Source organism: Brassica napus, chromosome A7, assembly GCF_020379485.1.
Source record: "Brassica napus cultivar Da-Ae chromosome A7, Da-Ae, whole genome shotgun sequence".
Lineage (NCBI taxonomy): Eukaryota > Viridiplantae > Streptophyta > Magnoliopsida > Brassicales > Brassicaceae > Brassica > Brassica napus.
Window position 1 is genome coordinate 3381768 of NC_063440.1, and position 15699 is coordinate 3397466.

The window sequence follows — 15699 nt, forward strand, 5'->3', positions numbered from 1 at the left end:
ATAACGTGGCAGCACAAATGAAGAGAGTTTTTCTTTTGTCACAGATGAAGAGAGCATTATACTTTATATATATAGATAGATATTTGTTATGAGAAAATAAAAAGCGATGAGTCTATTGAAGATCGTTCTCCCATATGTGTGATGACTATATCTTTGTAGGGTTTTTATGTGATTGTCGATGTAAAAAAAATAGCAGCAGAACTCACATTCTCATTAAAATAAAGTTGAACTTAGTTAACAAGTTGAGCTAGATGGATACATACATTATTTACACATGTTTTTTTATTTAATTTATGAAACGTCCCCAATACTCCCAACAACATATTTCATTATTAATTATCAGTGTTCCTCAACCACTTCTGTACCTTCGTTCGTAACATTTTTCTTCTTGTTTGCAGTGTAGCTCCCGAAAAGACTCTCCATTTCTTCCAAAGGCATACCTCGTGTCTCTGGAAGAAAAGTAAAGAAGAAGACCCATGCAGCAGCAGCAACTCCGGCAAAGAGAAGGAATGCACCACCAATGGTCAAACCTTTAGAAAGCGATAGGAATGTCATTCCGATAATACCACTCATCAATCTATTCAACATCACTCCCAAACTTGCCCCTTGAGCTCTTAGCCTCACAGGGAATATCTCTGAGCAGTAGACCCACGTCACTGGTCCTGCACCTATTGAGAATGTTGCTACAAACGTCATTACCGTTGTAACGCTAAGCCCAATAGCCCACTTGAGTGTCTGTCCTGGATTTCTGTCGATGACTGTAAGACTAGTCCCAAGCGCGGTCAAGGAAAGAAACATTCCGCCCATACTCGTGAGCAACAAGGCACGACGTCCAAACCGATCGACCACGCAAGTCCCTACAACAATAAAGAGTGTTTTGACAATTCCAACAGCGACAGTTGCCAAGAGCTGGTCATTCTTGGATTTCAGGCCAGCCTTTTGGAAGATGGTCGGAGAGTAAAGGACGACCGCGTCAATTCCGGAGGCTTGCTGAGCGAAATGGATACCGAGACATGCTATTAGGATATGTCGGACAGCAGGGGTTGGCCGGACAATAAGATCCTTCCACACGCCTTTTCCGGCACTCTTCCTGTTGGGAACAACTATAACATCGTCTGTCATGTCCTCTGGGATTCCGGCAGCCCGTTTGATGTCATTGAGTCTAGAGATGGCCTCTTCTTTGGTGTTTGAAGTTTTGTCAAGAACTTTAAAAGCATCCCCAATGCGACCCTGGAGGACTAGCCATCTCGGAGACTCAGGCATTGCCAACACTCCGATGGCTAGGCACACCGAGGGAATTGATCCGACACCTAACATGAACCGCCACCCAAGATGCACCGGAAGCTTGGAGAAAAAGTAATTTGATACGTACCCAAGAAGTATACCAATGTTGATAAATATCTGCATTCAAAAGAACATATAAGAACTACGTTTCATATACAATTTTTTATATTATATCTAAAATTAGAAAGGTCAGATCTATTATACCTCAGGGAAAGAGCTGAGAAAACCACGAGAAGTAGCAGGAGCAACTTCAGCTGTGTAAACCGGTGCAATCATCATAGCATAACCGACGCCAATACCAGCTACAAAACGGCCAACCATAATGAAAGGATAATTTGTGGCAAACCCCATGAGAAGGGCACCACAAAAGAAGAAGGCTCCTGCCAACACTATGGTGTATCGTCTCCCGATCCAATCAGAAGTTCTCCCCGCGGCGCCTGAACCTACCAGGGAGTAGATGTTTAAAATTCCCATGAGGATCTCAAGCTGTACGTCTGACAGTTTCAAATCTTCTTTTATAAAAATTGCAGCTCCACTCATCACTCCAATGTCTGCAACATCCATAGATATGTAAGGACGATTACAGAAACCAACTATGACATGGATCGTTAGAATAAAATCGTACCGTAACCAAGAATTATTGAAGTCATGGAGGCTAAGATTGCACATGCAAAAGCAAACCGGCTTCTATTCCCCCTCGGCGCCTCGACCTCTGTAGTAACAACACCTTTTTCTATTCCAGAGGAACTCATTGTCTTCGCTATGATTGCAAGACAATGAAATTAATTAATAGAACAGAGTATGACTGGCAGATGAACTTTGGTTCTTGTGGATGATGGAATCATTGGGAGGATGAAAGGGTTTAAATAAATGTGTAATGCTCACAACAGAAACTAAAAACTATTGACTGTTAAAACAAATACTTAGTTAATTAATTATCTGTTATGGTTAAATATATATCCCAGGGATGAAAACTAGATTAGAAGATATAAACAGCCATGGTTTTTCTTCTTATCTACAAGTTTTTTTCCTAAAATTAGGAGTTTACAGTAAGAACAGATCTAACAAGATCCGTCTCTTTTTGTTTGCTTTTGTTTTTGTCTATCCCACAGTTGAAACAGAAGTTATGAATATGATTAGTTTAAATCAAAGATAGTAAATTTTCTTTTTAGAATAAGAAAAAGATTATGGTTGTGCTGTATGTCACATATATCGAGATACTTTAGTGATACATTTAGAGGTAAACATATTTACATTGACTTCTGCTAATATTTCACCAATCAAATGAAAAATATATATTTTATTGTTTCGTTGAAAATGGTTTAATTTATGCTTTCTCTTTTCTATTTCCCATATTTTTTCCCTCTCATTATCTCTTCTTTAGTTACTCTGAGTTACTACACTAATAAACAATCAAATCCTATGAGTTATATATTTTAAATTATTTCAAAGAGCTTTGAGCTATATACATGAAAATTAAAATAATACATTAACTAAATTTAGAATCACGATATATGATAATAGGAAAAATAAGAGATAAAGTTATATATAAAGACAAAACTTTGTTACAAATTTTTATATTCAAATGGATAAAAAAAATATCACCCAACCGATCAAAAAAAGAAATATAGTAAAAATTCTATAAATTAATAATGTTTGACTATGATAGTTTATTGATTTACTAGGGGGTTTTCAGCTTCACAAAGAGTTATTTTTTTAGTTTTGATTTTGGTAAATTAAATATATTTATATATTATTTATTTTTTTAAATACAAATTTTTTTTTGTTTCAGAAATAAACTGTTGATATGTTTTTTCTTTTGCTAAGAAAATTGTTGTGTTTTCACCTTTTTTGTGAATCCTTTATTTAGTTTTACACTAATGTTTTTCTTTAAGTTTGACTCGCTTTTTAATTTTTTTTAATCTCATTAACGATTTTGTAGACTTTTGTTTCATCCTCTTAACTTATTATGGATCCCGTTTTTTTTTTCATTTTACAGGATTTTTATCTCCTTTTTGAAAATAGAAGCCAAAAATATCAAAGATAAAATATTCTTTGATTAATTTCTGAAAATGATTTCGGCTTAGCCATTTAAAGAATTGAGAAAGACATATATACATCGAAGCATAAACCCTAGTTCCTAGTACAAATATAACGATCCTGATAATTCTGGGATATCAAGGGCTGCAAAGCAACTGCTCAGCTGTAAAGGAGGAGATCCAGTCATACTATTGTCCTTTGTCATCAAGATGCTTTTCCCTTTTCGTAGAGAATCCGACCGTTGAGGACGGCTAGCAGACTTCAACTTGATGGGCTGAGTATTGTGGCCCATTGTCTGATCAGTTAAACCCTTGTCGTTTTGGAGAGACTCTGATTATATTTTGGAGGCTTGATGTATTCCTTTCTGATACCCCCTTTCAAACTCGGTGTGGGAGGGAAATCAACACTGAGTTTGTTCCCACACCGAGTTTGTGCCGAAGCTCAGAAAATAGATCAATGGGCAATGACTTAGTACAGATATCAAGAATTTAAGATTTGATGGAATGTGTTTGACTACAAAAGAACCCAATTCCACACTCTCACAAACATAGTGAAAATATGTTTCAAAACGCTTGGTTCTCTGTGAAAATTCGGATTGGCAGTTAAGTAAACTGACGATTGATTGTTTCGAAACAGCTGAATTGTAACAGGAATAGAAATACCCAGCTCCTTTCCAAGTCAATTCTGAAGCGGTTTCAGAGAGTGAGGGATACTCAGCCTCGGTGGAACTTTTTGAAACAGTTGGGTGTTTCTTGGATGACCAAGAGATGAGGTTCTGACCCAGATAAGTGCAAAAACTTCCAATATAACGTCTTTAGTCTGGACAACCTCACAGTCGATGTTGCTGTAAGCGGTGAGAGTGAAGTCTGTATATTTGTCGAAGAAAACATCCATTGTAACTGTCCATTTGAGATATCATAAAATTCTTTTGAGGTTTGTAAAATCTTCAGCAGTGGGAGCATGCATCTTTTGACACACCTAATTGAATACATATTGTATGTCTGGCCTAGTCAATGTTAGATACCGCAATTCCAGCCAGACTTCTAAAATATGTGCAATTCAGAAACAAAACTTCTTGATAAGGAACTCGATTAGCTGAAGATGCAAGGGATTAGGTCTTGAAGCACACTCTTTCATCCCTACAGTGTGGACACTACAAGAAACGTAGTCATAACGACTATGCATTACGACGAAAAATGTGTATTCACGTACCAATAAAAAGCTGCCACGTATCATATCTTGTTTATGAAAGAAATATTAATTACAAAATTTTTTTTGACATTGCAAGATTCTAAGCCCAAAATCATATAGCTCAAAAATCAAACACTAAACCCTAATTCATAGGATTAACACTAAACATTATAACTCAAACTCTAAACACTAAACCCTATACACTAGGGTTAACCCTAAACCCAAGGATTTAGAGTTTAGGGTTTAGGATTTTTAGAGTATGATTTTGCTGACAACGTTTAAGGTTTTGAGTTTGCTTCTCCTCCTCTCTCTTTCTACGGAAAAGAGTTAACTCTAAACTTTATAACTCAAATTCTAAACACAAAACCCTAAACCTAGGGTTAACATAAAACCCTAAACTCTAAAAATTCTAAACCATAAACCTTAAACTCTAGGGTTTAGGGTTTAGTGTTTAGAGTTTGAGCTATAAAGTTTAGTGTTAATTAGAAGATTTAGGGTTCAGTGTTTAGAATTTGAACTATAAGGTTTAGGGATTAAAATCTTGCAATGTCAAATGTTTTTTTGTAGTTAATATCATTTTCTATTTTTTCATAAACAAAATATGATACATATCAGGTTTTTATTGGTTAGCGTATAGAGGGTGAACCCAAGAATAACTCTATAGGATGACACATGGTTAGAACTGAAAATATAAATGAAGGGATAATGTATTTTAATTATTTAAAGCTAAATATGGCACCTTAATTATTTAAGGGAGAATTTGTTGTATATACATAAGAGAACATAAAATAAAAAATATAGCCATACTATAGTAATCACTATTTGATGGGACAATTTGACACATTTTTGACTTTGTTCTCTTTGGGAGCGTGGCACGTACATCTAACATATTATTAAAAGTTATGTATTATACCGTACTATGTATATTAAGTAAATAGTATAGAAAAATATACAAAAGTAGTGTGCATTTGAGGAAGAAGAGCAGCAGGGGAAGAAGAGGAAGAGGAGGAGGTGGAGGGAGAAGGAGGGATGAGAAGTAAGAGCAACGGGAGGAGAGAGGAAGAAGAAGAGGAGGGAGGAGGTGGATGGAGAAGGAAGGAGGAAGAAGAGGAGGAGGGAGCTCCAAAAAATTATACTATTTAAGTACATAGAATAGTATACTACTACTATAAGTATTAGTAACACATTGTTTTAAATATGTTTAATTAAATGTACTATTTTATTTTAATGAATTGTACATTATATCTTTTGTCCGATATTGTTTAAAAATCTGTTTTAAAATTTTTAAGTTATGCCATATGTAAAAAAAATATGTATATCTTTACTAACATAATTATTTGGTTGAATTATATTTGATCCAAAAGATATACATCAATAAAATTTGGAGGGGGAGAAGAAAAAAAAGACAAAGGAAAAAAGAAAATGAAAAAAGAAAGATGAAAATCAATGGTTGAGATTGTTCAAAGGGCAAAACAAGTAATATTACATAAAATACAAAGAATACTAATCTAGCCTAATTGTTGCTATGGATATACACTTTATTTCTTATTTCTTTTTTTGTTATGTACATGTGCCCCAATTTCCCATTATTTAAAAGAAAATTGAGGCCTATAGCCATGAAAAAAACCATAATTAGCAGACTAGTGGTTTACCCTAACGGATGTATACACGGCGTCTTATATACATAATATTACTTTGATACCCTCTCCAATTTACCGGCTCATCTGCTAGAAAAAAAAATTAAAAAAAAAATACTTTTTACCCCCAAAGTAAATCGTGTCCTCTCCGTTTTCACACAACCTCCATTCTCACTTTCTTCATCGGTGGTTCTTCGCACTCAAGATGCCCCTGCCGCAATTCTCCTCCACCCGCTCACCTCCGCATGCAATCCCCTGAGCATCTCCGTCGTTCTCTCTTCTGATCATCTCTGTCTTCTCTACTGCTTAACGGTTTCGTCACCGTCTTCGCTACTGTGTTCTGTTCTCGGCGGAGGCAAGTTAAACCGCCGGTATCTCCAACTTCAAAGCGTAGCGCGTTTCTCAAATCTCTAACACCGCCGTAAGTTCAGGATGCCATATGCTTCTTCTCCGTTTCTCTGATTTGAGTTTTCCATCTCGTCAAAATTAGGGTTTTTACTTGTTGTCTGTATCATCGTGAAGGAACCGGGATACCATACTTCCGGTGACGGAATTCCGTCCTCGGAGGTTGGAATTTCTTAAATTGATTTAGGGTTTGAGTTTTCCCGGGTTGTGTGAGGGTTTCTTAAATTTGAGTTGTTTCATGTCGATGTTGTGAACTATGTGGTGTAGTAATTCATGTGCAGATTGTAGCATATCATTCATTAGAATTATCTTGTCAGTAGATATAGTATGAATTTCCGGATCCGGTTTCTATTTCAAATGTAATAGTATTTGTCACCCACTATACCATTGTATGTCGTACACTATAGCTTTTCATTATTCTTGATTTGCTGCAATTGGTGTTTGGGTGTGGTTTGATTAGTAGGTTCTTCATGTACGTTTTGTTGTTCCTATTAGTAACAAGTGGAATAGTATTCAGATAGTCTAAACAAGTCAAATAGTATGCCTTTCAAAGTATTCCATTTCATATCAAATAGTAAAGCCGCTCATAATGATTTTCCATTCTTCTCCCGGTTCATCCTCTGTTTAGCTCATTGTTCATTTATATATTGCATTTGCCACGATGAACCATCCTCAGTCTTTGTCTATCTTTTTTTTATAACATCCAGGTTTGTTATGGACGAGTTAGAGCTTCCAAGTAGATTGTTTGAGACAAGCTGTGAACCCACTGGCAAGAAAAAGGTTAACAATTATTTGAATAAAAGTCTTCTCGTAACCCTATACAGATACCTCTTCCCGTAGTCATTACCTTATACTCCTTGTTTAAATTTAGAAGGTGAAAATATCTTCGTTAATGGAGAGGTGTACGTGGCATCCTCCTACTCTTTCATATGTACTTGTTGTCATCAATTTGTGTTAAGTGTTTAATGTGAGGTGTAGTTTTACCACTCCCCCATTAGATTTGTATCCAAGTGACATAGTATACAGTATATCGAATGGAAAAGGTACAACAATATATACATGTCACTCTAAGATTTGTATCTACGTTTCCCACTGCATATTCCATGTGGTCATGAGGTTTATATTTCCATTAGATGTGGTTTCCCTATGTATTGGGGTTTATATTTCCCTAACTTGGGTTTAGTGTTTATACTCAACTGTTGTATTACCAGAAGCTGATGTTATGTATTTCGTGTGGCTAATTAATAATGTAAATACCTATCTCTATGTATTAATACACACGTATTTAGTTTACCAAAGATTTCGCTTCCTTGTGCTGGATTGGGTTTATATTTCCCTATCTTAGGTTTAGTATTTGATGTCAAGTGTTCTATTATCATACCCCCTATCTTTGTATTTGATTTTGCTCATGAAGCGTCTAAATACATATGTCCCCTAGTATGCCAGGTGGATTTAATTTCAAGAAGGTTTGGGTTCCGTTACCTATGTCTTGGGGTTTATATTCCCCTAACTTGGATTTAGTGATTACTCTCAACTGTTCTATTATCACCTCAGTTAGTTTTGTATTTCATCTGGCTCATTATGAATGTAAATACATGTCACCAAGCTCCCATTATAATACTTAAATATATACATGCTGTACTCTGCAGCTAGTGTTTAATGTCAAGTGTAGTTTTACCACACTCTCATTAGATTTGTATCCAACTGACATAGTATACCGTATATGGAATGGAATGGTTACAATAATATATACATATCACAATAAGACTTGTACCTACTTTTCCCACTGATATTCGATGTGGTCATGAGGTTTTTATTTCCATAAGATTTGGTTTCCTTATGTATTGGGGTTTATATTTCCTACACTTGGGTTTAGTGTTTACACTCAACTGTTCTATTATCATATCCCCTAGCTTAATATTTGGTGTTGCTCATGAAGCGTGTAAATACATATCTCACCTATTATGACAGGTGGATTTAATTTCAAACAGGTTTGAGTTCGGTTATCTATGTCTTGGAGTTTATATTCCCCTAACTTAGGTTTAGTGATTACTTTCAACTGTTCTATTATCACCCTCGTTATATTTGTTTTTGGGTTTTTCATCTGACTCATTAGGAATGTAAATACAATTCTCCAATCTCCCATTATATTACTTAAATATATATGCATGATATACTATGCAGCTAGTCTATAATTAACATGGTTTATGTTACATGAAATAGTAGTAATTCTGCCCCGGTTCTCGGAATTCCACTCCACCTAGCGGAAATGGAATAGCAGATCTTCTTCTCGGAATTCCACTCCACCTGTCGTTATATTATGCATATGCTATTTGAATTGGAACTATATCTGTATTTCTACTACTCTATGTAAAATATATAGTATGGTAATACGATTCTTGCATTCTCCGTTTGTTTAACGTTGTTTCTTTTACACTTCCGATTTTCATCTACTCCTCTCTCTGCATATTTTCCTTCCTTTGATTTTCATTTCACGCGCTTCCAAAATTCTCTCATTGTTACTATGGGTCACAAAATCACCACGTCGTTTACTTTATGTGAAGGAACCGTGTACTTGTTACTTAGAAGGGTATAACCGGCTGGAATGATGGCAAAAATACAGTCATTATATTCTGTCAAAATCATGTCTATTCTCTTGGTTTCCCTCTGAAATATGGCTATTACGCCAATAAGCCCTTATTTAAAGCTAAATATTGTACCTTACTATACTTTTTTTTGTCAACAACCTTACTGTTTTTCTTTGACATTAACAACCTTACTGTTTGTTGGCAAAAAAAAAAACTTACAATTTTCAAGAATTCAATTTCCTGCTGTGTAATATACACATAGAAACATGCAGGTCAAAGATAATCTTTCAATGGTCTGTTCAATCGATTTCAGTTCGATTTTGGTTCAGATTGTTTTGGTTTTTTTTGTATTTCGGCTTATAAAAATTAGCTACCATATTGGAGTCATATCTAATTCAGTTTGGTACGATTTATATACCATCGGTTCTTGGTTTATCGGTATTATACCAAAAACAATATAACTATATTTATCTCTGATAATAAATTAGCTTATATGATTAGGAATCAGATTTATTAAAACATAAATATATATTCTTTACTGTAAATTTAAAATACAATATTTCTGTTTTATTTAAATAAAAATAAGAAAAATAGTAATACCATAATATTATTATATAAATATATTTTAGCACAAATAATTACCAATAATAATTGAAATTAAGTTTTATTTAATTGGATGAAAATGAGAAAACAAACTTTTAACTTAAAACAAAATAACAAATTATTAAAATAAAATTTTTAATTATGAATATCATATAAGAAAATAAATAATATATATATTATTAATTTTATCATAAAAATTATCTATAAGTAAAATAATATATTTTAATTAATCGATTTATTCGGTTGGATCAGTTTATATACTGAACCATATCAACATACTGCAGTTTCTTAAAGATAACATTCATTCGGTTTATTTGGTACTGCCAAATCAAAACCACTTTTTCTATTCGGTTCGGTTCGGTTTTAGTTGTTTGGTTTTACCAGATTGAAAACCCCTATCTTTCATGTATGATTTTTGACTAAATAAATAAATTGTTTAAAAGATTTATTTTGATGTGATATTTATAACCTATTAATTTTATATTTAATTTTAAATTACAGTCAAAGCTCTTAATATGATTACCCAAATCTAACTTAACATGTGTCAGAAATCTTGAACTTTCTTTTTGTGATATTCATAAAAAGGGAAAAAATAATTAAATTTCAACAAAAAAATAAGAAAATAAAAAAGAATTGAAATTTTGCCCATACTTTCTTTATATAATTATCTTAAACATATATGCATTCTTTAATTTTAAAATAAAATCCAGTTTGATTGATGCACTTTTACCTATATAAAGAATTAAATCTGTTAGTTTTTGCATATCTATATTATTAAAGTTGAAGTACACATTGAGATTGTTTGGCAATATGGATAGTAGTTAAAAATAATATTGTTTGGAAACATGGATAATAGTAAGTTAGAAAAATAATAATAATGGGCTTATGCTACTAAAAAATTGGAAGTTCATTACATTATATTAAAAAGTAATGGGTCTATGTTACTTGATAATATATATATTCAAATCAAAATAATAATTTAAAATTGATTTATATCAAAAATTTATTCAAAAATAAACATATATTCAAAATTTGATTTTTACTAACATATTTTTCGATAACTATTATAAAAATGTTTTAATATATATAAGAAAAATACAATACAAATCCCAATTTCAAACACCAACTTAAATTATGGTTTTTATATTTCACATTAAATTTTAAAATACAATTTATGTGGTTATTTATATGATTGTACGTATAAAATATTATTAATTATAGAAAACTTATTTGATGGTACGTATAAAATACGATTAATTATATGATAACACATATTTTGTAACCTATGATGACACATATAGGATATATATATATATATATAATAGTGATTAGGGGTAGCCGTTCGGGTTCTTTTTCGGGTCTTTTTGGGATTTCGTGTTCATTTCAGATCTTTGAGGATTTGGTTCGGATTTGAATAATCAATTTAAATAGGTTTGGTTTAAATATTTGGTAGAGAATTAATAATTATTTAAGTATTTTTATAGTTTTGAGTATATTTTAACTATTTAAGATATTTACGTTTGATTATTTGTATATATTTTCAAGCATTTAAGCAAACTTAAAAGTATCATATATATTATGGATGTTTTTATATATATAAAATCTAAAAATAATTAATATATATAAGTATATAAATCTATTTTGGATACCCAAAATACTTCGGTTCAGATCGGATTAGATTTCAGTTATTCAAATACCAAATTTTGAATAATTCGGATATTTAATCAATTTTGATTCGGATTTAGTACTACTTATTCGGATTGGGATCGGTTCAATTCTTCGAATTCGAGTTTTTTTGCCTAACCCTAAATAGTGACATAAAAATCAAATAACATCATATTTTCTTTAAATAAATACACCCGCACGGACGTGCGGGTCAAAATCTAGTAATATATTATAAGATTTGATTCTTGCATACTATATAGCCTTCCATTTACAGACATACAAAAATAAATAATCGTTATTAATTTAAATCAAGATTTGAAATTCTTTTGAAAATAAATTGACTTCCATCGAAATTTTCACTATATATATCTTTGCTACATGAAGAATTTTGTCAAATCTGCCTCACCTTCATAGCTACCGGTAGGCCAGGGCAAATAACCGGACCCGATGACCCGTACCGAACCCGCACCGATAAAACCGGGTCGGACCGGGTTCGGATCTTGCAAAAAAAACGAATGGAGCTAATAATTTGGTATAGTGGGTTATGGACCAGTTCGGGTAAAATACCCAGATCCAATCGGGTTTAAAGTATACCCGAACTAAAAACCTAAGACTCTATCTTTCCTATTTCCCCTCTTTCGATTTAGGATTCGATATGAAGAATATCCTAAAAATCTCAACTTTCTCTCTCGAAAAATCTTTAATCTCCCTGAATCCCGATACCCAAAATCCTTTCCTAACTCTTGTCCTCTTCGAATCTACTCTTCTGCAAGTTGTAAACCCTCGAATATCTTCTCTTATATAAGTGTTTGAGATGGAGAAAAAAATCCATCAAAAAGTATTCACCTCCTTCTTCAAAGACGTCAATAGCACACTCAGAGGTAGTCTCCTTCTTCTTTACACTTGATTAATTAGTATAAGTTATGTTATTTCGGGTTCGTAAGTGTCTTTGTATTTCAAGTATTTTGGTTTTCTCTTTTACATATATTCGTGTCTTGTCTCTTAAACTTGTCGTACTTGTACTTATGTGTTAGTCAATAGAAGAATTTCTTATGTCTTACTTCTTTTTGTAGATAGTCAACTCGTGATAGTCAGTAACTGATTTGTTTCTTTACGTGTTGTATATTTAATTATACGTTGTCAACGTGTTGTAGATAAAAACCTTGTCTTTATGTTTGTTCTGTTTTGATTTTTGTCAACTTGTTTTTGTATATGTATGCTCTGTTTTAGAAGCTTGCTAGTTTACCGTTTGTTACTTTGAATATGTTAGGCAATTAGTTTTTTGGTTCTATTTGTATTTAAAATAAAATTTCAAGTCGCGTGTATGCTAAATTTAAATGGAAGGAAGTGAAATAAAGAAATCTTTTATTTTTTCAACCAAGCAGGTACACGATTATAATTAGTCTTGTTTAGTGTTGGTCAGGTCTATTGTTTGTTTGATTCATCGTGTTTGTATATGCGTATTGTGTCAGTGCTTCATGTCCTAAGTACTGCTTCTGCTTTATTTCTTGTAGATGGATTCATCTTCTTGTAAAAACCAACAAAACAGTGGAGCTGACAAAGAAGTTGAATATGTAGACTGTGAAACTATTGATACGCGTGGGAAGAGGAAGGAAGCAGACACACCGTGTGGAGAGAGTTCTCGGGCAAATAAGGTGCCAAAAGTTGTTGTGCCGAGGTCTGGTGTGTGGAAACACTACACCAGAACAAAGGAGAGCCGTGACAAGTGCATTTGTCACTACTGCCAAAAGCTCTTCTCATGTCAGACAAAATCAGGAACTTCCAATCTCATGAAGCTCCTGCAAATCTGCAGAGAGTACCAAGCCCACGTGATCAGCCAAGGGAAGAATCAAAGTAGGATCGATGATGAAGGCAATGTGAAATCATCAAAGGTGTCTGCGAAGGTTTTCAGAGAAGCCTCAAATGAGTTATTGGTGTTAGCTGAGTTGCCTCTTTCTTTCATAGAAAGTACAGGCTGGAAACACTTCTGCAACAAGGTAAAGCATTGTATATTTGCATTGTTAATGTTTTTGTATATTTCTGAAACTAATGATACTTTTTTTCATTTTCATGAAGGTTAACCTCTACAAGCCCCACTCAAGAAGAACTGCAACTAGAGATATTGTGGAGATGTTTGTGAAGAAGAAAGAGGCATTGAAGAGATGGTTATACACTAACCAGTAAAGAGTTTCACTCACCACTGACATTTGGGTTTCTCAGGTGACAGGTAAGCATTTTTTATTTCTGAAAATTAAAAACGAAAACATTTGTTGTCGTTCTAACCAGATGTTGTTTCTTGGCAGGTGCAAGCTACATGGTTGTGACTGCACATTTTGTTTATCCAACATGGCAGCTGAAGAAAATCATTCTAGGATTCAAATTGGTCATGGATCATAATGGTCAGACAACTTCTACTGTTCTTCTCGAGTGTTTAGCTGATTGGGGAATTCGGAAATTGTTTTCTATTACGGTAGACAATGCAACTGCCAATACCTCAGCTATTAGGAGATTCCATAGGGATTTCAGTCAAGTGTCGCATGATGCTTTAGTGTTGGAGCGGAACTTTCTGCACATGAGGTGTTGTGCACACATTATTAACTTGATAGCTAAAGAGGGTCTAGGTGATTTAGGTGATAATGTGCTTGCCATCCGTAATGCAGTCCAGTATGTTCGATCTTCTAGCAATAGGTTGAATTGATTTGAACAAAGGGTTACTACTGGGAAGATGACACGAGGTAGCCTGCCTATGGATGTTAAGACTAGGTGGAATTCAACATTCCTCATGCTGTCTAGAGCATTACAGTTTAGAGTTGCTTTTGATAGTATGGAAGCAGAGGACAGGTTGTATAATGACTACTTTTTAGAAGTAGAAAATGGGGTTAAGAGGCAAGGACCGCCTGATGTTGTTGATTGGAATGCTGTGGATAAGCTTAAGAGGTTTCTAATCATATTCTACAACAGCACCTTGGTTGTCTCTACTTCCTCAAAAGTCAACTCCTACAAATGCTATGGTGAGATAGTGACAATTGAGAGGAATCTCACAGCATTGGCTAACAACCTAGACCCGGATTTGAAGCTGAAAGCTGAAGATATGTTGCACAAGTTTCTGAAGTATTGGGATGGCATGAAGAATGTGAATAGGATGTTGATCATTGCATCAGTAATTGATCCAAGGAAGAAGATGAATTTCGCAAACTTATGCTTTGAGAAACTGTATGGGAAGGACAGTTTCGAGTCTAAGGAAATGACTGCGTCTGTTCTTGATCTCCTTACAAGCATGTTCCAGGAGTATTCTAGCCGTTTCAGAGGTGCTAGTACTCAATCCTCTCAGACGAAGCAAACACCATCTGCGAGTGTTCAGGAGACTCAAGAGCAAATGGAGAGGTTGAAGTTGGTTGTTGAAGATTTCGGTTACGAGAGGATGGATTCTGTGTACAAGGAACTTGTTTCTGAAACAGAAAATAAGGCAAGGGATGAGCTGGAAATGTACTTGAAGGAACCTGTTGAGAATCAGAAGCTTATGATTGGATTTGAGTTTGATATTCTCGGTTGGTGGAAGGTGCACAAAATCAAGTTTCCAGTTTTGGCAGAGATGGCAAGGGATCTACTTGCGATGCAGGTTTCCTCGGTGGCTTCTGAAAGTGCTTTTAGCACAAGTGGTAGAATTTTAGAGCCATATAGAAGGTGTCTCACTCACTACATGATAGAAGTGCTGATGTGTAGTGAGCAATGGATGAAAGCTGATATCAAGTTTGCTGAAAAAGTCCAAACTAATGAGCAGATTCTAGCTGAAGTTGAAATGCTAGACAAGCTTGAGAAAGGTACACTTAACTTTCAGTCTTAGTCTTATAACATTTCATATGTTTGTTCCACGTTTTAACTATTGTTTTGTTTGTCTTTGCAGAGTTTGAGAATGTAACACTTGAAGACTGAAGCTTGAAGCTGGAGATCTTTTTGTTTTCATTTTGGTGTTGGTTTTTATTTCCTTTTCATTTGAGATATTGTCGTGCTCTAGCTTTGACAATTGCTTTTAAGGTTTTGGTGTTTTTCTATATTTATGTCTTTTTCTTAGTACGTTGAATTTTAATAAAGGTTTAGAGATTTGCTTTCATTATTTACGTTTTGATATTGTTACTTCATGTTTTGATCTGGATGAACACAATAGGTTCATTGTTACGAGATACTACTAAACGTTTTGTATGCATTGTAGTAAGAAATATAAACTTTGTAAGCAGGGACGTATGCATGGTCAACATTACAACTCTGTTTTCTCATACAAATACAAG

At 34.0% G+C, this 15699-nt stretch overlaps 2 protein-coding genes across 2 annotated transcripts; one reads left to right on the forward strand and one right to left on the reverse strand.

Moving 5' to 3' along the window:
- Positions 1 to 207: 207 nt before the first annotated feature.
- On the reverse strand, positions 208 to 2346 carry LOC106433668 (putative polyol transporter 1). Its single transcript, XM_048737352.1, has 3 exons — positions 1910 to 2346; positions 1489 to 1835; positions 208 to 1401 (listed from the first exon to the last, which is right to left on the reverse strand). The coding sequence occupies exons 1-3, from the start codon at positions 2034 to 2036 to the stop codon at positions 340 to 342; spliced, it is 1536 nt and encodes a 511-aa protein (XP_048593309.1). The 5' UTR covers positions 2037 to 2346; the 3' UTR covers positions 208 to 339.
- Positions 2347 to 11068: 8722 nt separating this feature from the next.
- LOC125576732 (zinc finger BED domain-containing protein RICESLEEPER 2-like) lies at positions 11069 to 15531 on the forward strand. Its single transcript, XM_048737356.1, has 5 exons — positions 11069 to 12294; positions 12928 to 13410; positions 13490 to 13640; positions 13717 to 15234; positions 15318 to 15531. Exons 4-5 carry the CDS (start codon positions 14139 to 14141, stop codon positions 15344 to 15346), a joined length of 1125 nt encoding a protein of 374 aa, XP_048593313.1. The 5' UTR covers positions 11069 to 12294; positions 12928 to 13410; positions 13490 to 13640; positions 13717 to 14138; the 3' UTR covers positions 15347 to 15531.
- Positions 15532 to 15699: the final 168 nt, after the last annotated feature.